This window comes from Carassius carassius, chromosome 14 (genome assembly GCF_963082965.1).
Source record: "Carassius carassius chromosome 14, fCarCar2.1, whole genome shotgun sequence".
Classification (NCBI taxonomy): Eukaryota; Metazoa; Chordata; class Actinopteri; order Cypriniformes; family Cyprinidae; genus Carassius; species Carassius carassius.
Window position 1 is genome coordinate 15,988,816 of NC_081768.1, and position 25,654 is coordinate 16,014,469.

At 37.8% G+C, this 25,654-nt stretch overlaps 1 protein-coding gene across 6 annotated transcripts in view; it reads left to right on the plus strand.

The window, feature by feature from the left end:
* Window positions 1–546: 546 nt before the first annotated feature.
* rab11fip5a (RAB11 family interacting protein 5a (class I)) overlaps window positions 547–25,654 on the plus strand; it is a 30,339-nt gene continuing 5,231 nt past the window's right edge. Inside the window, exons 1-4 of one of the 6 annotated variants that reach the window (XM_059566368.1) lie at window positions 547–838; window positions 16,312–16,823; window positions 18,954–19,656; window positions 21,964–24,873. In XM_059566368.1, the coding sequence (XP_059422351.1) occupies window positions 16,409–16,823; window positions 18,954–19,656; window positions 21,964–24,873 (4,028 nt within the window). In that variant the 5' untranslated portion in view covers window positions 547–838; window positions 16,312–16,408. Of the gene's footprint in view, window positions 839–6,416; window positions 7,030–16,311; window positions 16,824–18,953; window positions 19,657–21,963; window positions 24,874–25,654 lie in introns of those variants that run through there. The other 5 variants (XM_059566365.1, XM_059566367.1, XM_059566366.1 and 2 more) reach the window with 5 other exon arrangements.

Consider the following 25,654-nt stretch of genomic DNA (forward strand, 5'->3'; position numbering starts at 1 on the left):
CTCAGTCCCTCCATTGAAACTGTGTGCATGGTATACTGTCCATGTCCAGAAAGGTAATAAAAACATCATCAAAGTAGTCCATGTGACATCAGAGGGTCAATTTTTTGAAGCTTCGAAAATACATTTTGGTCCAAAAATTGCAAAAACTACGACTTTATTCAGCATGGACAGTATATCATGCACACAGTTTCAAAGGAGGGACTGAGAGCTCTCTGACTAAATCTAAAATATCTTAAACTGTGTTCCGAAGATGAACGGAGGTCTTACAGGTTTGGAACGACATGAGGGTGAGTTATTAATGACATAATTTTGATTTTTGGGTGAACTAACCCTTTAAGAAGCCATATGTGAGTGACAAGCGAAAACTACTGAAAAGGATTTTGGTTATAGAAAATTACAGTTTTATATACCGGTGTATATATATATATATATATATATATATATATATATATGGTAGATTTATTTTTATATATCGTAGATATATTTTTAAGTTTAAGATCTGGGTAACGTGATCGCTTGCCTTGAGCTCATATGTGTTTCCTTTTTATCGGATGATTGACATGAGAGGTTGTGAAGTGCCGCTTGTTCCCACAAAACGCTTCCGCGCACAGTTTAGCAGATAATTAAATTCTAAATCGAGTTAAACCGCTCAAAGAAAATCTTGATGCCTCTAGTTTGTAAGTCGACACCTCGGGTAAAGCCCTAGCACACAGAAAAACGCAGCGTGCGGCCAGCTGCGTCAAACAATGTGCGCTTATTGAACACCGAGCTCGACGCCAGTCTGGTGCAGGACAAGGCCGCGAGACGCGTCTGCAGTCTCACGAGCTGTTTTGACAGGGTAAGATCCGTCTGACCGAGCGGAAACCCCACATATTATCAATCCACTTGTTTGAGAATATCAAAATTGGGTTTGTTCACATAAGACCACCAGTCCATACATATATAGTAGACTCAGGAAAACAATGGGACACATAGCTTACCTTTCCTTCAGCTAGGTTTTTGCAGGCCTAACGCTACTTCTGAGGGTGGCTTTACGGTCTTCCACAAAATATTAAGGAGCACGTGAGGCATGAAAAATAATGATGCTGAAAATTCGTATTTGCCAAACTACATTAAACTTTACTATATAAAATGTTCTATTTTGTTTGTTAGAAATGCTCACATAGCTAATGGAAATAATCTGTGTGTGCGTGCAAGTTTATTTAAACGTCTGATTGAGTGACAGGATGTGTGTTAGTCTCAGCTGTTCAAGGCAGCTTGCTTAAAAGTAGATTGGGTCAGGTTGTATATGAGTTTAGATGAATGAGGAATTTCATTACGTAGAAGCCTCTCTGTGGTTCTGATCCCTGATTAAGGATCTAATTACACAGTTTAGACTGTAAGTTGTCTATTTGCACTTTGGTGCTGGAATTGAACCCTTTCCAGATTAGTATGTGTGAGTGTCCATGTGTAAGTGTGTGTGCGCGCGGTGTGTTTCTCTTGGCCCAGATAGTGAGTTTATGAATGTCAGCTGCACCTCTGTGTCTCCACTGTCATTTAGCAAGCGCGCACAAGTGTTTAGTGAGTATGTTTGATCAAACTGAGGACAATACATGTGAGGGATTCTTGTGGGCAGAGAATTGTCTCCAGAAGCTTATAAGATGTGATTGACATCTTACCTCTAAGAATAGAATAGTTAGACGACGTTAATTAGGTCTAAAGTAAGACATCGTCATTAGGGAGGCAGCTCTTTTTCTTCCTTTAATTGTCATTAATGTGAATAAAAGCAGAGATTGTGAGATTACTGTGAAAATTATATTGTAACATTGGTGTTATCAATTGTTTTCTTATTTGCTTGTTTGTCATTTATTGTCTTGAACCATTTACATTAACATTTATGGATCAAAGACCCATAGCACCAAAGCATAAAAAAAGTAAGTTTTAAATTTAGTTTTTCACCCCACATTAGGCTGTGTTCTGTTTTAAAAATATTTTTTCTGAGCAAACAATAATGACTGTCATATATTTTCATCATGATTTACAGAAAACTAAAATGCCATTCAGTGTAACAATAGATTAAAGGGATAGTTAATTCAAAAATGAAAATTCTGTCCTTAATCCCCCTCATGTCATTCCAAATACAAGATACCTTCGTGTATCTTTGGAACAAAAGTTAAGATATTTTTGATGAAATCTGGGATCTCTCTGACCCTGCATAAACAGCAAGGAGAATTACATTTCCCCAGGCCCAGAAACGTGTTAAGTATATCGATAAAATAGTCCATGTAACATAAAGGGTTCAACTTCAGTTTTGCGAAGCTACGAGAATACTCGATTACGTTGATTATGTTCAGGGGAAAGCACATATGGGTTGTGGGTTTTTCTAAAATGGCAGTAGATGGTAACTTAAGGAGAAGAATTGTTGGATAAATTGTTATTTTTGTTTTCTTTGGACAAAAAGCATTCTCAGCTAAGTCACTGAAGTGACACATGGACTGTTTTACTGATGTCCTACATTTCTGGACCTGGGAACATTACATTTGTGTTGCTGTCTATGGGGGGTGGGTCAGAGAGCTCACAGATTTAATCAAAAATATCTTAATTTGTGTTCCTAAGATGAATAGAGGTCTTACACGTTTGGAACGATATGAGCCGAGTTATTACAGAATTTTCATTCTGGGGTGAACTATCACATTAAAGTATGTTGTTTATAGCTGTTGCACTGAATGACGATGGAAAATGATTTCACCCGTATGTTCATGACATTTTCACAAAAGTTATTTGAAATATTAAAGTAGAAACTTTACTTGCATTTCTATGTATATAAAATAAGTTCTGTAGGTTTAATTTGATGCAGACACCAAAATGGTATGTCTTGTCTTTTGACCCTTAGGCATTTGGCAGCCTTTTATCCAAAGCTTCTTTACATTCACTGTACACATTTTAAAATTTTAACAATTCTTGCATTTGGGAACCAAACCCCTGACCTTCCAATAGTGTAATGCTCTACTATTTGAGCTACAGAAAATAAGGCATGAGATAGAGTTGTCATAGCTGTGGTTGATATGGCAGACCTCTCTCCACACATCAGAGGCAGGTGCTATTTTAGTGCATTGCTTCAAACTCTTTACAGAGTCATTGTGTCAGAGGCCTTGAATACTTCAGGTTATAGTTCATGACTGGCTATTGAATAACTCTTTTTGCTTTTGAATAAACCTTTTGCTGTAATGTCCAGTAAGTGCACATATAGAGCTAACTGGCAAAGGATATTTTCACAAACTCTGCCTACTAGTGCTCAGACAATGTAACCTTAGAACAAATAGCATGCTACTTCTGTTTACATATTGTGTGAATATCATCTATCACTGTACTTACTGTAAACATTATTCTGTTTGGGGCTTTTTTTAGGGTAAACTGTACCTATCGCTATTAACACTGTAAACAGCATCTACTTTTTTATACTCAGATGTTTTATTCTTTTTCACTTTTTTTTTCTTTAATAATTTCAAATAAAATGTGGAAATTGTTTTGCATTCTTAGAAAAGTCTAAAAATAGGACCCAGTGTGTTGATATGAAGGATTTTTTTTTCTATATTGATTTTTCACAGGTATTTTACCCAGATTTTGAATTATGCATTGCAACATGTTTTGTGTCAGGGTTAAAACAAAAAACAAAATGCAGAATTGTGCAAATTTCCTGGCAGACCATTACCAGTACTTTTTCTGTTTTTCTATACATTTGTTTTTCTTTTAGTGTGTGGTGTCCTTATTGTAAATAGTAAAATATGGCAGCATAAGAAAATTAACTTTGTGGATAGAAGTATTATCAATAACATATATTGCCATTATCTATTTGGGGTCTGATTTCAAAAATGGCTGGTCATAAATATACAGTTTACCATTATATCTCATATTAGGCATTAAATGTAAAAAGTTGTCACATATTATTGAGTCTTGGTGAAAGCCTCACAAAATACATTTTTAAATGGGCAATCTCTTGGGTATCCTTGATGCTGAAATTCAGGACCCCAACAAGAAGTAAGACATTTTCAAGCTTGTAAGCTAGGGAGAAAAAGTAGAGTTAGAAACTATGTTTTAAAACTGCTGAATGCAATGTCCTGCAGGGTGACAATCTGTGGTATGATACACTACAATCCATCTAAAACTACCTTAAAGTTTTTTTTAATCAGAATTGATTAAATGAAACGTCTAAAAAAGTATTGCCTATATACAGTGCTTTAAGTGGGCCGGTATAGCTCTTGAGCGTACCGCCACCTCTCCGTGCGCCCAGAACGTGCTTTTAGTGTACCAGTACGCTCATTTGGACATCTGTTTTAATAGAGGTTTTAATCCTTTGCCTGCGCTGCCGCTTTTCAGAGCGCCCTTCACAATGCACGCTTCCTCATTCGTCCCACCGAGAGCAGAGACTACATTACCCATACACCCTTGAGTTTTACAAGTGAAAAGCGCATGCGCCATTGTCAGTGTCAACAACTCAACGTGGCCGGAGAGGGTGTGTGAAACGCGCACACTCGGCTTGGTAAACATACAAATACAGCGAACAACACTTAATATGCTCTCCTGGCTTCAGACTCTGAGTACTAAAAGAACACGGTCAGAATCAGATGACTCGCTGGCTGACACCCCGGCTGACACCCCACCAAGCCAGAATGATATCGCTGCAGGTCAGACGCAAGCAAATGAAGTAATGCAGTAACTCTTTCTAAGGGTATTTTTTCAAAATCCTTTTGCACATTGTATTTATGTTCAGTAACACTTTCTAGCTCAAGAAAATCCACAAACTAATAAAAGGATTTGTTATTTTTTATAAGGTCGTCTGTTGACTGCTGTATATAAAACCCCTTCAATAGGACCTATAGTTGTTACCTCAGGGGATGGAGGGGGTCATCAAAAAAAAAAAAAAAAAAAAAATATATATATATACAGTACAGACCAAAAGTTTGGACACACCTTCTCATTCAAAGAGTTTTCTTTATTTTCATGACTATGACAATTGTAGAGTCACACTGAAGGCATCAAGGGCTATTTGACCAAGAAGGAGAGTGATGGGGTGCTGCGCCAGATGACCTGGCCTCCACAGTCACCGGACCTGAACCCAATCGAGATGGTTTAGGGGTCAGCTGGACCGCAGACAGAAGGCAAAAGGGCCAACAAGTGCTAAGCATCTCTCGGGGAACTCCTTCAAGACTGTTGGAAGACCATTTCAGGTGAATACCTCTTGAAGCTCATCAAGAGAATGCCAAGAGTGTGCAAAGCAGTAATCAAAGCAAAAGGTGGCTACTTTGAAGAACCTAGAATATGACATATTTTCAGTTGCTTCACACTTTTTTGTTATGTATATAATTCCATATATAATTCCACATGTGTTAATTCATAGTTTTGATGCCTTCAGTGTGAATCTACAATTTTCATAGTCATGAAAATAAAGAAAACTCTTTGAATGAGAAGGTGTGTCCAAACTTTTGGTCTGTACTGTATATGTGTGTATATATATATATATATATATATATATATATATATATATATATATATATATATATATATATATGTATATATATATATATATATATTTATATATTAGGCTATAATAGAGTACCGGCACCTCTTTTGGGCCACTTAAAGCACTGCCTATATACCTATGTAAAGATTAATCCAAAATCTCAGTTGTGCCAAACTTATAAAAAAAGAGAAAAGTGTCAGCTACCTATAGTTATAGCTAGCAAAGCATTAATGCTCTCATTTTGGCTCAAGCAATCGCCTCCTATTTACTATTCCATGGGTAGTGGATTATTTTCCATCTTTTCAGCTAGACATATTTGAGAGATAGAAAAAAAGTATGACATTTGACAAGATGAAAGCCCATGGATTGTTGTGATAAATGTAAGTGGGTTTATATTACAGATGTATTTATAAATTATGCACACTGTTCATGAATTCAAAGCAAAATGATACATACATTGGAATGCTTTATCTTCTTAACATAATTTAACATCATGTACAGTTTTCAACATGACAAACACTTTTTCCTTAAAGACGTTTAAATGACTTATTTGCACCTCATTTATGAATTTTGTCCCGCACTGGGAACTATTAAATATTCATTAATTTTTAATGGTTTTCAGTGTGGGACAAAAATGACAAGTCTGTGAAGTTTCTGAGTACAACACGAGGGTTGAACCCTGCCCTGTACCAGTCTCTTCGCCATTTAACTTCCGCGCATCACCGTATCTGCAACATTATGTCATCATAAGGCAGTATTCGGGTTCTCACACGGGGTAACTGGACCACGGTGCTTAAGTTTTAAGTTTAGCCTTTATCATAAGCGGTCCGACAACGAACGACTTTAAGACTTTTTTCTTAAATGCACACGAAAGAGCGCGTATTTTAGAGCAACGCGAATGCAGTATGCTGTACCACTTCGAGTCACTTCCTTGTCCTGCGGAGAGGAGAAAGCAGTGACGTCGGTGGACCGGACCGGCTATAACGTTACCGCCGCAGAGAGAAACGACCCACGCCGGCGCGCGAACACCGACGTCTCGCGCGTGCCGAAATGTTTTGCCGTGGACCACGACGATAGGCTGGCGGTTACTAGGCGACGCTCGACCGGGAGACAGCCGTTAACAGCTGCCGCACTATCGGTGCACCGGTGACCATGTCCTTGGTGAAGAATGACGAGGAGCAGCGATGGGTGCCGACGCACGTGCAGGTAACTGTGCTACGGGCCCGAGGGCTGCGTGCGAAGGGTAAACACGGCACCAGCGACGTTTACACCATCATCCAGCTGGGCAAAGAGAAATACTCCACCTGTGTGATGGAGAAGACCACGGATCCGGAATGGGGCGAGGAGTGCTCTTTCGAGCTGCAGCCGGGGGTCCTGGAGGGGGGAGGGCGAGACGCGATCCCACCCGGTGCTGGCGACCTGACCCTCACCGTGATGCACCGAGCTCTCATAGGACTGGATGTGTTTCTGGGCCAGGCTGTCATACCTCTGGATGAAGCATTTCAGGAACGGAAATACATGAGAAATGAGTAAGTTTGTGTTTGCTGTTTTGTATTAGTCGTTGTTGTTATTATTAGTGTCAGTCTGAAGAAGCAGTTGTGCTGCTTTTAACTCTGGATACTGGAATGAGAATTAATATTGTGCCATCAGCCTAGTTGGATATGTCTTATTTGTTGCTGCAATCTGTTCCTCTGCAGTCACACCCTCTTAAATTGTCCTGGATGTTGAAGGGGAAAGTAGGGGGATTTTTCTTGTGTTTCCCATATCTGTTTGTTGGTCCTCTCAGTGATGCACAATGCACATCTTTCTCATCAAACACCCCTGAGCTCATTATTAGAGGCTCCAAGAGCTGAAATGGGTGTGTCCCATCTGGGAGACATCCAAAATGTGTGCTGGGGGGACTCCTGTATCTGTGATGATGGTCTGCGCTCTTCATATCTTGTCTGATTTCGTTACCGGAAGTTGCCGACAAAGTGTGGAATGTGCCAATGTTTTTTGCAGATTTTCTCTGTAACCTTTCTGATTATCTAAGACACAAGAACGAAAATTAAGGCTTGGATCATGTGCTTTCTCTTTAAATGTAATTTTCTTTGTGCTTCACCAACACATTTGCAGTTCACAGATATTTTACAGTGACATTTGGCTAATTTGTATGAATTCATACCATCTTATTCATAGGTTTTAATTGTGCAGTCTGCCATAGTGACGGTGATGTTTAGGTGTGGATTTCATACTAACGTTTTTTTTTTATAAAAAATTGCATGTCTTCACATACAGTATTGCTATCTTGTAAAATAGCTACGCTTTCTTGTGAAATGAGGTTGACTTCATAGTTTCACCAATTAAGATCCATTACAAAATTAAAGCATATACAAATAGGGAGTCCAAAAAACTCTTCTTTAGGTTATACTATAATCCTAGTAACTCAAAGATGGTTAAGACAGATGTTTAATAATAAAATAAAAGCACAGCACTGTTTAATTGCCTTACCACTCCACCAACAATAGTTGGGCAGTTGGCCTGATTTGACAGCAGTGTCACTGCATTGTGATGTGTGACTCTGTGTAGCATTACAATCCATTTGAAAAGCATTTTTTTACACCTAAAAAAAGTAATTACCTAAAATGCAGGGCCATTTAAATACATTATTAAAGGAAAAAATGGCTTTAAAAATGGCCTAAATAAATAGTAACCAGAGAACCTATAGACGTACACAATTTTGTTTTTGAATAAAAATTTTATGACCATGCTATTTATCGTCTACCTATCTGCAGGTTTGCTGTCATACCTGTTGGCCATTCATACTAGGATATTGTTCTCTAGAATTAGCCAATAGTTTTTGAGTGACACCAGAAGCAGCTGTGGTGCTAGATATCAGAAGCTCAGAACAGCTCAAGATGGACCTTTGATCAGACTGGTGGAGTTCATTTCTCGTTCATCCAGAAAAAAAGGAAACTTTTTTTTTTTATCTGTGTAATTGTAGCATGCAAAGGAAAGTGTTTCAAGATGTATTTTAGTAGACTGTTTATGTGTCTGATTCTGAGGAAATACATTTTCCTGAGTAGTTGTGGGTATAATGAGAGGTGAGAGGTTCTATATCTAGACTCAAACACTACAGTTGTGAGAGGTTTGTTCTCTGTATATGTCCCACTTCCTGTAACAGGCAAGCAAATAAGATTTTTGTGTGTGTGTGTTATATAGAGGCTCTTTAGTGCTGCTCTCTAGCTTTTCTGGTATCATCTCTGTAGAGATTAAACCGGACTTGATGTTGAACTTCTGTGAAGAAGTTCCTGTTTTATATGACAAGTGAGACTGACAAGTCAAGTGTAGGTAATGTAACACAATTACAATTATTTTGCAACCGTACACTGCAGTGAAAGGCCTACATAATCTAGCCAATTAGAGGTATACACTACTCACAGGCAGTAAATGGTAGCCAAAATAAGACTGTAATTCTATATTACAGTCTATATTAAATTAATTCTAATTTAATAAATAAATTAAACTGTTTCCTCTTTGTGTATACCAGTAATCCATTGCACCATTTGTTCTTAAAGGAAGAGTTCGCCCAAAAATACAAATGTGCTGAATAGTTTGAAGATATTGTAGACAAATTTGTTTCATCGTCAGAATAGATTTGGAGAAATGTATTATTTATTACAAACCCGCTTTTTCTTCACAAGCTGCTAATTGATGGACTGGACACTTGTGGATTACTTGTGATTTGTTATGTTTTTATCAGCTGTTTGGTCTCTCATTTTGACGGGCTGGTCCCCTCTTGTCCTTCACTGTCGTAACTCCTCTTTCATCCTTCCGGAGCTCCTCCATGGGACTCGAGACTGGTAAAGAAAATAAAGATTTGAAGATTATTATTTCATTCTTTTTATTAATTACAATCTCCATTTGACACAAACCCAAAGTTATACATGGAAAAATACTTTAGCCTAGCACAAAACTGATTGCTTCTCTGGGTCCCATCAGTCTCAGGTAGTCCCTCATATACAAAGTATTCTGAAGATTGACCCTGAAGGTTTGATATTTGCTGAATGTGTTGCTCACTTCTTGGTACCTGGTGATTTCCAGATTGCGTTTTGGTATATCCCCTTGTTTGTGTAGGTGGGGTGAATCGGGTAGACAGATGAATCATGTAGTTAGTGTGTGGGTTGGCAAATTACCATTGTAAGACATAACAAATAGGTCACTCTTGACTCTGCACTTCATGATTATAGCATTTAGTCAGATGGGAAACTCAGATTTTCTATACCTGGCACGAAATGTGTGTTTCGATCTATTTACGGCATTGTTCAAAAGAACCACACTGTGAAAGTGCCCGTTCTGCTAGATGCTGAGCAATACAGCCCACATCTAACCTGCTGCTCACCTCACATAGAGATGAAATGATTGTAATGTCGAATCTGGGTTATTTAGATTGATGCTGGAACTAGTTGGTGTTTTGGGCTCATTGGTTCAGTGTGGTGATTGTAAAAGATGCTACAAAGAAGACAACAGTGAACGTGAAAATGACTCATTTGACTTGCTGACTAATTGCTTTTGAATCTTAAGCTCTTCAAAGACACAGAAAGTTGCTTTTGCATGGTACGTTTTTCCAAATAAATTAAGACACAATATTCAGTTACTGATTTCAAGTTTACCAAGTTCATGTTGCTTTTCTGTTTCTTAGTGGACTAGGCATTGTTTGAGCGCACCATTGTACATAATACATACTGCTACAATACATGTGATTTACCTCCTATAACTCAACATTTGCAGAGAAGGCATTTTGCCTCAAAGATGGAAGATGTTACTCAAGATACTTAGACCTTAGAGGTTGTTTAGAAACATCATGTAGCATTAATGTAAAACACTTAACCCTGTAAAATATGACAAAATAAGTCATAAAACTAAAGTTTTTTGAAATTTCATTTTATTGAACATTTAAAAAATAGTTTTAAGATAATTGTTTTTTCAGTATCATATTTGATACATCAGACGTTTTATCAGACTATACACCATGATTTAATGAGAATACGGGGTTTGAGGGAAAAAATGCCTCTGTTTTATTTAGTAGCTGAAACTTGGCAAAAATAAGCAATGCTGTGCAGTCGCTGATATTTACATCCAAAAAGTAAGATGAAATTCTGATCAATTTAATGTAACTCAAGGAGGTCTTTATAACAACATAACAGTCTACTTACATATGCATAAAAATATAAGTTGTCATTATGTATCTCCCAAATGTATTTCTTAATACAGTAATATTTGATGCTTATATTCATCATGTTGTATTGTTTGAGACCAAGCATAATGAAATATTTGATACCCACATTTTACCATGATTAATATATATATAAAATATGGAAATTGACAATCATATTGCTTCAGTCCAGTAAAAGCTTATCTTGAAACATAAGTTTTCCATGTTTACTTTAAGTCAGTTAAAGATTTAACAGCAAAAAGTCACATGTACCACAACCTGAAGGTGAACGGTTTCAAAATTACATTAAAAAGCCTTTTACATGCTAAATTGTGTAAAGTATTAGATGATGATAGAATGTATGTAGTAAATTGTCTACAACAGTGGCGATCATTTAGGCCTTCTTGCACCTTGAGAGTGTCCGATTGGCATATTTTGAGTGTGGGCATAATAGTATTCATCACTTGTGAATAAATTGGTCAATTGAACTATACATGAATTTAAGAAAATTACAGAGAAATATTTAGCTTTTAAAGACTAAAGTTAAATGACATCAACAGTGATTAGACAAGAGATTCAAAAGATGAGAAGTGTAGGTACTTAATTATGCTTGCACATCTAGAATTGACAAGGGTGTTCATTTTTGGATGAAGTGACTTTGCGCTGTGTTCAGGGCTGTAGATGAACCACCTGGAAGGAGAATGTTTGATTTCCTGTGAGAGATTGTGATGATGCTGCTGGTGATCTTTGATACTTTGCCATGAAGCTCACAAGGCTGATATATTTTTCTGTTTGTGTATGCGTGAAAATCTTTGTTTTCCCAGATTCACTGATTGCTTTTTAATCTGATTTGGAACATAAACTATCTCCATTTCAACCCATAGTCCAAGCAAAACTGAAGTAATACCTGTTAAACAATCCTATAGTTTTGTCTGAACTTGAACAGGAGAAACAATTTTAATGGTAAAAACTAATTTATCCACCTTTACTAATTGCAATATTAAACAACATATCCCAGTGTCTCATCAATGTGATGCTACCATAGCAACAAAACTGGAATAATGCCAAATGTGTTTATTAGTAAATGTGAATAATTAATAGACATTCCTGTGTGGGTGGATCTGCATATCTGTTCATCTGTTAATTGGTTAATTGTTTTCTTTTAATGTGTTGTCAAAGGCCCGTTTAAACAGCCAAGTTTCTAACGATAAGAAAATAGCATTATTAGTGTGTGTGTATGTGTGTGTGTCTTGCTGTCGTGTGAAGTGTCTAGATAAGCAATAATGCTGATGGAAGAAAGCTGACCTTCTTGTCCCAGCTCTGCCTTTGTCAGCATGTGTGAGTTTGTCTGTGTAGCTATTTGTGTTTGTTTACATGAAGCTGAGTATCAGGGAATCCTCTATTTAATTTAGCAGTAACTCCATTTGCATTGAGATCTAAGTTCAAACATAATGTTTGTGTATTTGTGTAGGAAAATGAGAACTGTATGTGTGAGTGTGAATGTAGAGGAGAGGGCACCTGGCAAACCCAACAGCATCAGATCAATAAATCTATCCTTCAGCCTTCACTGACTGCTAGAAATATAAAGGTTCACTCACAATTCCACCGATCCAAAGGGCAGAGACAAAAAATGCACATATATCTTTGTAATAACTGAAAAATGGCTGGTATTAAAATTCTGTGCATTTTGTCTCAAATAAAACAACTTAAGAAATCTAAATAATGTTAAATTGATAATTTCCCCTCGTTTCAAACATGAATATATATTTTGAAGATTCGTGAAGATATATTTTTAGTGTGTAGGCCTGTGTTATTTTTTCTATATAGTCTAGTCAGTGTTGTTTGTTAGGTTTGAGCATTTTGAGATTTTTAAGAGATTTCATTTTATATTTGATTATCTTATAAAAAATTTAATTTACTCGCCTGACTGATATACTATTTTACACACACACACACACACACACACACACACACACACACACACACACACACACACACACACACACACACACACACACACACACACACACACACACACACACATATATATATATATATATATATATATGATTCCAATCAGCTTATCTTTGTAAAATGGCACAGCTTCTTAAATCTTAGCTTCTTAATCAGTCAGTCAAGCATTATATTATGGTTTTAAGCACTATTTAATGATAGAACTTTAGTGATTAGAACTAAAACTAGGGTTTCTGTAAAAAAAAAAAATTGTATTGGATCATATTTATTATAAAAAGATAATACTACTGCTAATTCTACTACCATACTAACAACATACAATGCACTATGGACAGGGGCAGATTAAGGTGGTCAGGGGCCCCTAGGCTGCTCTTTGTGTGAGCCCCCCCCCCGAAAAAAATGATTTAGTTCCACACATGTCCATATGCAACTACGGTAAACTGGCATAACACACACATTGAGACAGCCAACACTACAGTATTTTCTTTACATTCCTTCAAGTGGTGGACCACAACAGTAAGACAATTACCACCACACCACGTTAGTAAAATGAAAAATTGAACATTACAAACAAGGCCCAGTGCTTAGAATCAACCATTTAATTATGTTCTCTCTCTCTCTCATCACTTGCTGTTGTCTCTCTCATCTACATTTTTTCTTTCTTGATTTTCTGGCAGAGAAGTCCTTAATGAGGCCAGAAAAATCCAATTTGACTGCGTCTAAAATAGCAAGGAGACATTTAATTAATTATTAATAGACTGGTGTTTTATGTGTCGCTGCAAAGATGAAGTTGACTATGCGGTCTCGCCATGAACGCCAGAGAGAAATGCACATTTCATATGGATTACATATTCAGAGAGTAGCCTATTTATTTTGGTTTTTAATATTTTCGTTTAAAAGTAGACATTTCAAGCTTTCTATAATAGCCTATATTTCTCAAATCTGTGAGGCACAAGCTGAGTTTCGGCACCTTCCAGTTCACGTGCAATGCAATTGATCGTGTCAGTGCCTTATTACATTGTCTGCTATATATTTGCTTCTTATTTATTAAATACAGGCAATTGCTTGATTAAACACTGATCAAAATTAAGATACAATTTATACAAACCGAAAATATTTAAAAAAAGAGACTACATAACAAAACTTAATGAAGTGGTCAATGTTTTACCCATGTCTCCAGACATATTGCACATCTCATGATGTATCATATCTTTCTCATGCTGCATGCTCACTTTCATAATCAACATTGATTAAATTAAAAAACATAATGATGTCACATATTTTCCAACCCAGCCCTCAGCCCTGTTGCAACCGTCGTTGGTTAGGTATCTTAAATGCACACGTACAGTCTCGGAGTCATCGCTGCAACCAGGAGATGAAGAGAGCTGAGATCCACATCACCTAGCACATCTTCGTCTCTGCCACCCCAGGGTGGCAACTGATGAGAAACAAGTTCCCACACTACATTTTTTTTCCTTTATGATAGTTTGTTTCACTCCGTTATGTCAAAATATGGAAGAAAAAATGTAGGTCTCACTTTAATATATTAGGTGGCCGTAACTAATTATGTTCTTTTTAAATTAATAATTTGATACATTGTACTTATTGTGAACATACATGTTTTTATATTAAACTTAATACCTGGATGTAATTACATATGTAGATTATGGATTGATGAGCTGCTAGGTTCATGAATATTAATCACATTGTCTGTCTTCAGTTGAACTGATTTGCTGAAATCAAAACAGGGACGGTAATAGACAGCGCCAGCCAATGAAATTGCCAATTGCTCATTAGCCCCACCCACTACCGGAGAAACCGGCATATCTTTTCAGTTGAGATGAACTGAACAGTACAGATCACTTGATGGAGAGAGAACTCTGAAGCGCTCAGTTAGTGTTTAGCGAGTGAAAATGTGCTAATCTTATAATAGACTTGAACACACATACTGGCCAGTAAAATCTAAGAATTTATTAGCCAATGGCTAACAATAGACATAATTTAGTCGCCCAGAGTAAAATGTAGTTGCATATGCGAGTGATTTACTCGCAATGTAGAGGGTTGCAATGTTTTTTGAGGATTCTTTCCAGGATTTGTACTTTAAGTTTAGCTTTGGTTTCAATTGGAAATATATTAAAAACATTAACATTACAGAATAAAGAATTACTAATTTCTGAATACAGAAAAGGTAAAGTTTTTTTTATTTATTAAATTAAATAAGAAATTACATCTAGCTTAGCAGCTTAAATGTATATGCTTTTCTTGATGGCTGATACTTTGATGTAGGGATGCACCGGTTGACCGGCCATAAATCGGCAATCGGATGGTTTTTGGTATTTTTTCCGGACAATTTTTCTGGAAGTGCGCCCGCGTGCACAGACTACATTGTAATCATTCACTATCATGTCAGTTGTGTGGAAGTATTTCGAAATCTGTGCGCAGGACACGGGCAGCCGTTCAGCACTGGAAGTGCAGAGCTACATGTCTGAGGCACAGATAGCAGGAAGCGAACAGCCGACCTCACAAAATAAGAGTCCCTTTCCTGCTCACTGAAGCTGTGAGAGCGTACCTGTCCGTGCCCTGCACAAGCGGAGACAATGCAGGGACAAAAACTGAAATCATCAAATAAAATTTTGTAAAGTAGAACTTGCATACATGTTTGAAAAGCCAGAAGTAAACGTCAGTTCTGTATAGGATGATTTTTCTTTTTTTTTTACGTTAAAATTACATCAACGTAATTTGATTTAAAAATCACCTGCTGTAGCACACTGAAAAAAAGTGAAAAAATTAGGGTAAAGTCTATATTGTTTTATAACTTGAGCCAATAGTTAGATATTTTTCATTGGCTCAAGTAAAAAAAATATAGATGTGAATCATTACCCAATTTTTTCTTTTTTTATTGGACGAATGAAATACATTCCATCTTTGTTTTATTCGCACCAACATTATTTGATTTTAACATTTTGGAATAATTTATTTATATCAAAGACCTTTTTTTTTAAAATTTAAAACCAAATTTAAAAACTAAAACTAATACTGAATGCTGATTAAGAAACATCTTATTGAATGTGTGTTGATTTTGTTGTTTGGATTGTAGAACTATGCAGTTATTGCCTTTAATTTCACATGGTCACAGTTAATCTTTTAATTTAAGGCCAGTTCAATGTAGTTTCAACCCAATTAAAAAACAAAAGCTAAATGCTGATGTCTGTACCATCTATGTTTGTATTAAATGTAGGCTACTTACTGTGCAGTTTCTGCCGTTAATTTCAGATGGTTACGGTTATTGTTTTCAATAGCCAAAAGACAGTTTGGCCAATTAAATACCAAATAAACATCTTGTTTATCCACACTTTCCTTCTTCCTTGTTTGTTGCTTAAAAAAAATCGGAAATCGGAATCGGCCAGTTTGTTTGTAAAAAACAGAGTTTAGCTCCAACTTGGCAAGTTTCAAGTATACCTAACAAGACCTCAATTAGCGTGTTCAGGTGTGTTTGATTAGGGTTGGAGCTAAACTCTGCAGGACACCAGCCCTCCAAGGCCAAGTTTGGTGACCCCTGCTATAAAGAGTTAGATGATGTAGTTCCGCTTGCATTCATCGGTGTATCCCTTAACACGTTTTCTGAAATCATTATTGCTCATAGGTGGTACCAGCTGCATTCTAAAACTGGCAAAAAGGAGAAAGAACGAGGGGAGCTTCAGTTGACTGTACAGTTCACTCGGCACAACCTGACGGCCAGCATGTACGACCTTTCCATGAAAGACAAACCTCGTTCTGCTTTCGATAAGCTCAGAGAACGCATGAGAGCTAAGAAGCGCTCTATCGAAGAAGATTCCTCTTCTGCCATTGTCCCTGGTGGATACGGAGCACTGGCACACATGCAGGGGCGCCTGCCGAGTGATGGGGGTGGAGAGGAAGACTATGAGGATGATGAAGGAGGGGAGGCCCGCAGGAGTAAGATGAGAAGTTTTTTCCTGCGTGGGAGGTTAAGGAAGTCTTCAGACACGCGTTCAAGCACGTCACTGGGCTCAGAGAGCAGCGAGTCTTCATCGCGGGGCGGCAGCCTCAGCCCGACAGCAGGTATCAGTGTGGTGGTCTCAGATCTGTCCAACTCTCCGAGTAACAGCAGCAACCTGACTACAGACAACAGTCCAGGTATGCACAGCAAAATCTGGGTGTTATTCTTTTTAAATAGTATTTTTTAAATCTTTAAATATATATTTTTTTAAATATATATTCCAGGTTCAGTACAAGTTCAACTCAATTGATATAAAAATGAATGTCCAACTGCTTTTCTTTTAAACGATCTATAAATAAATAATGATTAAAAAAAAAAAAATCTGTGTTAGAGTGCGGTTTTTGCAGTGGAGATGAATGGGGTCAATCTATAAACATTAGAATTCTTTGTTTCAGTAGTTGAGGAACAAAACAAAACTTGTTAACGTGATTTTAGTGTGGAAAAAACTGCTCATTAACCTGTTCAGTTTTTCCACTTTGCTGTCATGACTATGTAATGTAAATCCTAAAACAGTGAAATAACTGTAAAAAATTTAATTTTAAACAGTTTTAAAGCTTAACTAATACACATATTAAAGTGCCCATAATATGCTTATTCAAGTTGATAAAAATTTTTTGGAGTCTGTTAGAACATATTTACATGATTTAAAGTTCAAGAAACAAATTTAGACTGATCCCTCATTTAAAAAAAAAGTTACAGTGAAGATTCAGTATTATGTCTCAAGTGCTGCTGACTGAGCTTAAATGGGTGGTTTATTGCGGTTTCACTTTTTTAACGTTATTTAGTGTGTAATGCTGCTGTTTGAGCATAAACAAATATCTGCAAAATTGCAAGGCTGAAAGTTGCAATTGGAGATATTTAAAAATTATTATAGTTTCATTCCGACAAAAATGGCTCATAGGGACTACAAGGAGTTACTTTTGTGACATCACAAACCCTGATAAACTCCACACCCAGGAACTTGCAACAAAGGGGCGAGGACATGTTGTGGTGTTTTAGAGAAGATGAAGAGTTGTTACCATGTCGACAAATCTAGGGGTGCACGAAAATCTCATATATGAATCGCGAATGTCTTCTAACGATTCTAATGGATTCACAAGTTTCAAAATCTAATCAAAATTCTTAATCCTGTTCCCTGCTCTGCACACGCTCTGCTCTCTCTCTGTCTCTCTTACCTGATCATCAGCTCCAATAAACTGTGTTCCAATTATACACTTTGTGTATAGATAAATTTTTTTTTACATAGCTATGAGAAGTTTTAAACATTTAAGTTCATGCGGTTGCTGTGTTGTATTAAAACTTTAATCAGGATAAAACCATTTATTAAAAGCTAAGAGAAGCAGTAGCATTTACAAATAACAGCGTATCTAAAAGTATGAGACAACAACAAACAATAAACACACCATTAAGAGCCATGTGCTTGCACATGTTCTTGTGTGATCCTCTTCACTTATATCCTCTGCGTCTCAATCTGGCTCAAATTGATAAACCGTAATGATGATGCCATTGCTTACAACATAACTGGATCACATGCCGCTGAGGCGAGGGGTGTGACGTTTAGAGATGCACTGGCGATTTAGCGAATCACAACACACTGGGCCAGCTAACCAATCACGTATTTTTGAAGGAGAGGCTTCATGAAAACAGGAAATCATCTCAGTGTTTATTGTAGAAAGCAGCGTAGAATAATAGTGCTTTTTCTTTTTTTTTATAACTCGACCTTTTGGTGAAACTACATACTTCTCTTTGGTGACGTATTGGCTCTCCAGTTATTTAGTCTACTTAAACTACACCCCTTTTTTACAAGTTCAAATTCAGATCCATCAAATCAACAACTGATGAGAAACAAGTCCCCACACTACATTTTTGTTTTCCCTTATGATAGTTTGTTTCACTCAGTTATATGTCAAAATATGAAAAAAAAAATGTAGGTCTCACTTTAATATATTAGGTGGCCGTAACTAGTTATGTATTTTTTTAATTAATAAATTGATACATTGCACTTATTTTGAACATACATGTTTTTACATTAAACTTAATACCTGGATGTAATTACATATGTAATTAATTTCTGATATTACATTTATGATTACACTGTTGACCCACCCTTAATCCTACCATTACCACCAAGCCTGTCCCTTACCTGTATCCTGCCTCAATAGCAGCAAAAGTGTTTTGCAAGAAAATATGACTCATGATTTAATAAAGTACATTGTAGTTAAGGCCATCTAATATAAAGTGGGACTAAAGCCTGTTGTTTCTTTCAGAACACACAGTGGCTCCCTCACCACAGGTGTCTCCTGTCAGACATGTGATGTATGACATCAACTTACCAGTGCCTCATTCTGTGATGTCAGAGAACGACACCCCTATTTTGCTTCCTTCAGTCTGGGTGAATGGGAATCCGGTGGAAACGTCTCCTCTTACTCACCACCCACCATCACTCGTACTTCAGCAAGCTCAACCAGAGTCAACCAAACCAGTAACTCAGTCAGGTCAACCACAGGCAACCACGCTGCCAGCCAAGCCTCAGACAACCCAGCTACCCAAGTCCCAGTCAAAGCCAAGGCCCGAGCCCCTGCTCCCAGCCCTGGGGGTGCTTCAGAAGGGCTCTCTCTCCCTCTCCCTGCAGAACCTCTCTCACCGTGGGGAAGACAAGCAGGGCGGCAGCCCTGTGGATGGCCGTCGCTGGTCCTTCGATAAACCCGGAGAGGAAGAAAAAGCAGCCATTGTAGCAGCATTAGAGCAAGCTGGAAGACTTACAGATGAGGTTGAGCTGGAAACAGTGATACCTGCTGGAGAGACAGAGACTCAGAGCAAGAAAAGGAGGGGCCTGTTCTCACATGGGAAAGGTGATTCGGCTGGCAAAGGACCAATCGTGAGCAAAGAGGAAGCAGAACGTGCTCAACCACTTATAGAAGTCAAACATAAAGGATGGTTCAGCTCCAAGGACTCACACAGTAAACCCAGGTAAGCTCATTTTTGCTGATTTTATGATAGAAATGCTAAATAGAAGCGTGTGTGTGTGTGTATTTGTGGTTCATTGAGAGTAAAAAAAAATGACATAGACAGCCATAGATCTAGTTTCAACATCTGCATTGCAGAGGGAGGCGTTGCCTGGAAACCTGAACTCTTGAGTTGTTTCCTTTTAACTTTCTCTCTGTCTCTTCACACTTGTTCTCCCTCAATACCAAGATTTGATTTTTCCATTTTCATCGGCAAGTGCTATTTTTCACTGCAGACAGATGGATTTGAATGTGTGGGAGTGTTTGTGTTCGCTATGAATGGGAGGAGTCACTCAGTTTAATTCTGTCACTGACCTAAACCAGTATAACTGCATTCTTGTTTCTGTTGTAGGTGTGTATGCTGTCCATTGTTTGGTAAATATTTTATTTTTTCATGGGTGTTGGTAGATCACACTCTGTTCTATTTTTTTCAGAGCTTTGGTTTGGGTTTTTGTAATGTAGGGAAACGCCTCTTCATGCTGCGTCAATCGATACGTGCACACACATGAGCATAAACAGATACATAACCCTCTAGGATTTTGCAACTTCATCAATTCCATGTTAATTGGGAGAGCTTGCAGTTATGTCACATATTAAATGTTTCATCAAAAAGGTAAACATGAAGGGGAAAATTAAATCTGTGAATTCCAGGTGTATCAAATTAATCTCATGTTGAAGTTTCCTGCTGATGTCTTGGAGCAAATTCCACAGTGAGCATCATTGTTGTACTCACTCTGCAGGGCACTTGAAGTGATATTTCTCAGAAGAAAGCAGCATTACTGCTCATATCTGCATATATGGTACATGTGCTAAGACTGACGTTTTATTTATTTTAAATCCTTTTAGTCCAAAAACAAGCGAATACAACTTTTGCTTCCAGTATTGACCTTTTGTTTCTTGTTTCTTTGTTTCTAGTTTTGAAATTAGTAAAACCTCAGACTTTAAAATTATTTTTCTAAGATCGTTCTTGCAAGGCTCTTTTTGGCAGTATTTAGTTGCTTACATTTTGTTTCTAATGCACCATATTGGCGTCTGTCAAAGATATGAGTTATCAATTTGCTTCTTGATAACTTTAAGATTAAAATTAAATGCTTAGACTATGATTTATGGTAGGATTTCACAGCAAAACAAAAACATTCTGGAAATAGCAATTATTTGTGTCAATTATTACAATCCTGATGGAAGTGAGATAAATGTGTATAAACAAATAGACCAAAGAGAATATCATCTATACTGATCAAGTTATTATTCACCCATAAAATGTCCCATAACAGGCTAAATCTTTGACTAATGACCTATTAAATGGATACATATTAAGCCTTGACCTAACATAAAAACAGTTTTATTTTGACAATCACCATTTACAATGCCGTTTAGCTCACAACTATTGTTAATCTTTTCCCAAGCAACTGCCTTCAAGCATGTTTTTATTATCCTTGCGACATCCAGTTCAAATGAATTCATAAAAATGTCAATGAAGTTCAGCTACTGGAACTTGTCAAATAACTCAACCAATCACATGCTCTTGTTTACTTGCTTGAAGCAAAAAGTGATTTTGTTTGTGAACTTAACTATATGGGAATAGATGTGACTCTGTAGAAGTCTATCTTGTTTGCTCGGGCTTTCTTTTTCTTCCTCTCACCTCTACCTCCGATACAGTTGGGTGATTGTTATGACCTTTCAAACTCAGCATTTCAATGTTTCTCAGAGTAAAGCAGGTCTAGCCAGACACTATGTTCAAAATATTATCTTACATCATACTTTCTGCCTACCACATGACGAGGCACTACTGCAGTGGTATTTCTTTGAACAGCAAAAGATAAGGTAGACAAAATTTATTAAACTGAAGTATATTGAGAAGTTATCATATGACCTATGTTTGCCATTGCACTCTGGGGAATCTTCCTGATCCTAGTGTGCTCTGATTTTATACTGCATATTGCACCATAAATGTCATCAATATATCACATATACATAAATAAAAAAGCATATTTTCCATAGTATGTATGCTGCTGAATATGATAGTATAGTATTTTGACCACAACATGTCCTCTAATTAGAGGTTTCTTAATTGTCTTTTCTCTTCATTCTTTCTTTTTTTTCTCTTTTTTTTGGTGTTGGAAATTAGTCTCTCTTGTCTGAAGAATTTCACATTTTGGACGGTGAAGGTCACTGGTCCGCTTATGGCCATCAATGTTTCTCGCCATTATTATGGGTTTAATGGAGGCCATGGTCACTAATGGTGTGTACTTTATATACTTTCCTTTCACAGCCCGCTGGTGTCTCCTCAGTCAGACTCAAGTGTCAGTACAATCTGTCCCATTGTACCCTTGACCTTTAATGACCCTTCACAGAGTATGGCTGACAAAAACGCTAATCACTTCACTTCTCCCACACCCCTTTTTGACGCCAATCCGTTCCTCCCACACACACAGCAGAATCCATTCATTCAGGAGCTTCATTCTGCTGCTTCTTTAACTCCTGATGTGCCCTCTCTCTTTAGCTCAACACAAACGCAGTCTGATGGTAATGCCACCCCAGATTTGCTAAGGACTGGAAACCAAAACGGACTTTCCCAAATGGATATCTCATTTGATCCTTTAATTTCTTACTTCAAGGGGTCGACAGAAAAGGATGACTTTAAACATTTTGCTAAGGACAGATTGAAGTCAGAGGATGTGAATGAAACAATGAATTTGGTTACACTCCCTGCTCTCTTCATAGAAACAAATAATCAAGAGCCCTCTGGTGCATTGGGTGGTTTAATGTTGTCTGATACAAACTACCCAACTGTTTTAGGACAAACTGCTTCAGCAAGTACTGCAGAGACATTTAAGGAAACTTCTTCTTACACGCCTCAAGTTTCAGGAAGTGATGTTAATTATATTATCTCTAGTTCTAACAAGCCTGACCTCACTGCTAATGGGGCGCATGTCTTCCTAGAATTTGATCTCAATTCATCTGAAATTTCCTTGCCTGAAAATTCCAGTTTAGAGTTTTCTGAATTGAATACACTTGCATGCCCTTATCCTGCACTGTCAGCTACCTCCAAGAATGAAGACGGTGCCGATGACACAACTCTTGAAGACCACCCAAAAACCAAAACAAATGTCCCACAGCCATCAGTATCAAAAACAGACACTGTTGAACTTCCTCCTAGTATCTCCTTTGAATTCTCAGAGGGGGTGTCTGTGAGTCCTGAAATATCACAGAGGCCTGAAATGCTAGAGTTTGCTAAAGATATTGAATCTGGGACAGTCCATGAAGCTCCTATGCTATTCTTTGGAGACAACAGCTCAGGTGACACACTGGAACAGTCAACAGTGATATCTGATTCCTTAGTTGGAGACCTAGACCACCAGTCTATTGAGCACCGTCTTTATCCACAGTCTGACATCATTCAGAGTAATATAACACAATTTGATGAAGAATTTTGGGGATCAAATGCCTCACTCATTCAAAATGTGGCAGTAAGTGGAAAGTCCCTAGCTGAAGCCACTACGCCTTTAGTATTCCATGTTCAATTGGGACAGAGTTCCCTAGTATCAACTGCTCTGCCAGTGAAGAATGGAGAGAAAATGAATGCAGTTATGGACACCATGCTACAGAATGAATCAGGAAATGGTATCTTAGAGGGTGTCCGTAGTAAAAATATCTGTTCTGAAATTGAAGACTTTGTTCCAGAGAACCTAATTGATAGCCCTAATTTTTCAATGTCTAATGACATGCAGGAAGACAAACAAGAGAAAGTCAATGAATTGCCAACTAGTCCATTTAAGAAAGATTACCTGGTAAGTCAACTCAGCACCATCACTGAAGAGGATGAAATAATGCCCTCTAATGGACCAACACTTCCTGTAGGACATCTCCATCCCACCAATGTAATTAGAACAGGGACAGAGGAGGATGCTTCAGATCTCAACTCGGTGCTCTCACCTGATCGCATTCTTCTCCACAGCATGCACAAGAGTGTAGATTCAGACTATTATCTCACTAGTGTATCTCAACAGGACTTCCCAGTTTCCCCTAGCTTAGAGCTTACAAAGGGAGTGAAACCAAGACAGGTTCTTTCTGAAGACACTTCAAAATTCAAATCCTTGCCAAACCATATCCCTAATGTTGTGCAACGAGATGACATTTCTGCAAAAGGCATACCAGAAATGGGTTGTAAGCAAGATGAGGTCATAGCAGAAAACATTAAACCTTTTCCAGAAGCCTTAACAAAACAAGAATCTCCTCTGGATGTTCTACCAAATAATTGCTTATTGGATCTCCTGCCAGAAACGCATACCTTTTCCCCCAAATTAGCCCCCTCACCCAATACATCACCTGAGAACATAATAAAGTCAGAGTTTGATGAAGCAGTGCTACAGTGCAACCCCTCAGGGGACATTGTTGAGAAATCCGACTTTCCCAAAGACATGTCACCAATTGTTGTTACCTCAGAAATGATAGCAGAACTTGAGGCTCAGCTTGCATCATTAGATACAGACACGTGTTTGGTAGATGAGAGTAAAACCTGCCCAAAAGATGGATCCTTTAATATTGAACCTTTTGGGATTGTATCAGAGAACAACTTGCATTTAGTCCAGTTGACTGATTCTAATGCGTTTGTATCCAATTGTTCATCAGAACAAACCTCCAGTATCACTCAGGACCTTGTCATAACTGATTCTGACCTGAAAAACATCTTTGTACCCCAGCCAACTACAATGCACCTTCTTAGTACTAGCAAAGGTCTGGATGAAAACCCTGGATCTGCAGACACTCACAATGACCCAAAACCAAATTCTAAACAAACCGATAGTCTAGACATAAATATTGATTTTTGGACAACTCCAGCTGTCCCACAATCTGTGACACCAGACATATTTCCTGTAAATTGGCCCACTTTATCCCAGCCATCAGCCCCTTCACCCTTCGACCAGCCAACGCTGGCTTCAAGGGATGATCTTAGCCTTAACTTTACATCTTCTTTATTCGACCTTTCACCAGTAGCTTCCTCAACACCACATGTAGCAGTAGACAATAATCCATTGCCCCAGGTATTCCCCTTCCCCACAATTCCCCGTACCTCAGAGGTGCCACGTCCAGCTCCTCTTCCTACTATGCAGGCTGTGAATTCTACAGCATTCAATCCTTTTCTCCAGGCTAAAACACAGACATCTGATCATCAGAGCAGGTGAGGTCTTCAGCTTTGTTGTAGTTGTCAAGGGAGAAGGTCTTTATCTTGCACTGGTATTTTTCTTTAATTCCTGGGTTCACAGTCACTTTCATTCTGCTTTGCAATGGTCTTAAGTGATGTTTAAAGGTAAAATCTGTAATTATTGAAGCAGAAAATTTATACTCCTAGAAATTTGTGATGACCCAACATGGCCAGTGCTAATAACTAATTATTCATATTTAGCTTAAATATATTGCATGGATACCATTAAAAAGTACAATTTATTGGCTGATACACACAAGACCACCATTATATGGTCCATCCATGATTGAAATTATTTTGGTGTTGGTCTACATAAGGGCTACAGCAACTCAAAGTGAGGTTCTGCATGCATCTACCATTGATATCTTGCCAGTGTCAATAACTACAGATTTCTTATTTTTGCAACTATGTGGTGTTAGGTATGTTTCTTGTGAAAATGGTGTTATGGGGTTGGGAAAGGTGTCTTTTGGGAAGTCTTATATGCAGCAATCAATGTGGTTCACTTTCTCGGGTTGCAGGGTGATTCTTCCCCTTCATCCTTACTTCGCTCTTGTGTTAATTTGTTTGTGGTAGCAGCATGTCTCCTGATTTCTCCATGGACAGTCACACATAGGCTCACACTCTCTTGTGGATCCTACAGTAGAGATGGGGGAGCCTCACTTCAATTAGCAGGTGTTAACCTAGTGAGCTGTGAGTGTGTGTTGTTGAGTCCACAAGAAGCTTGCCTAAGTAAATTTAAGTTTCTATGATTTCGGGT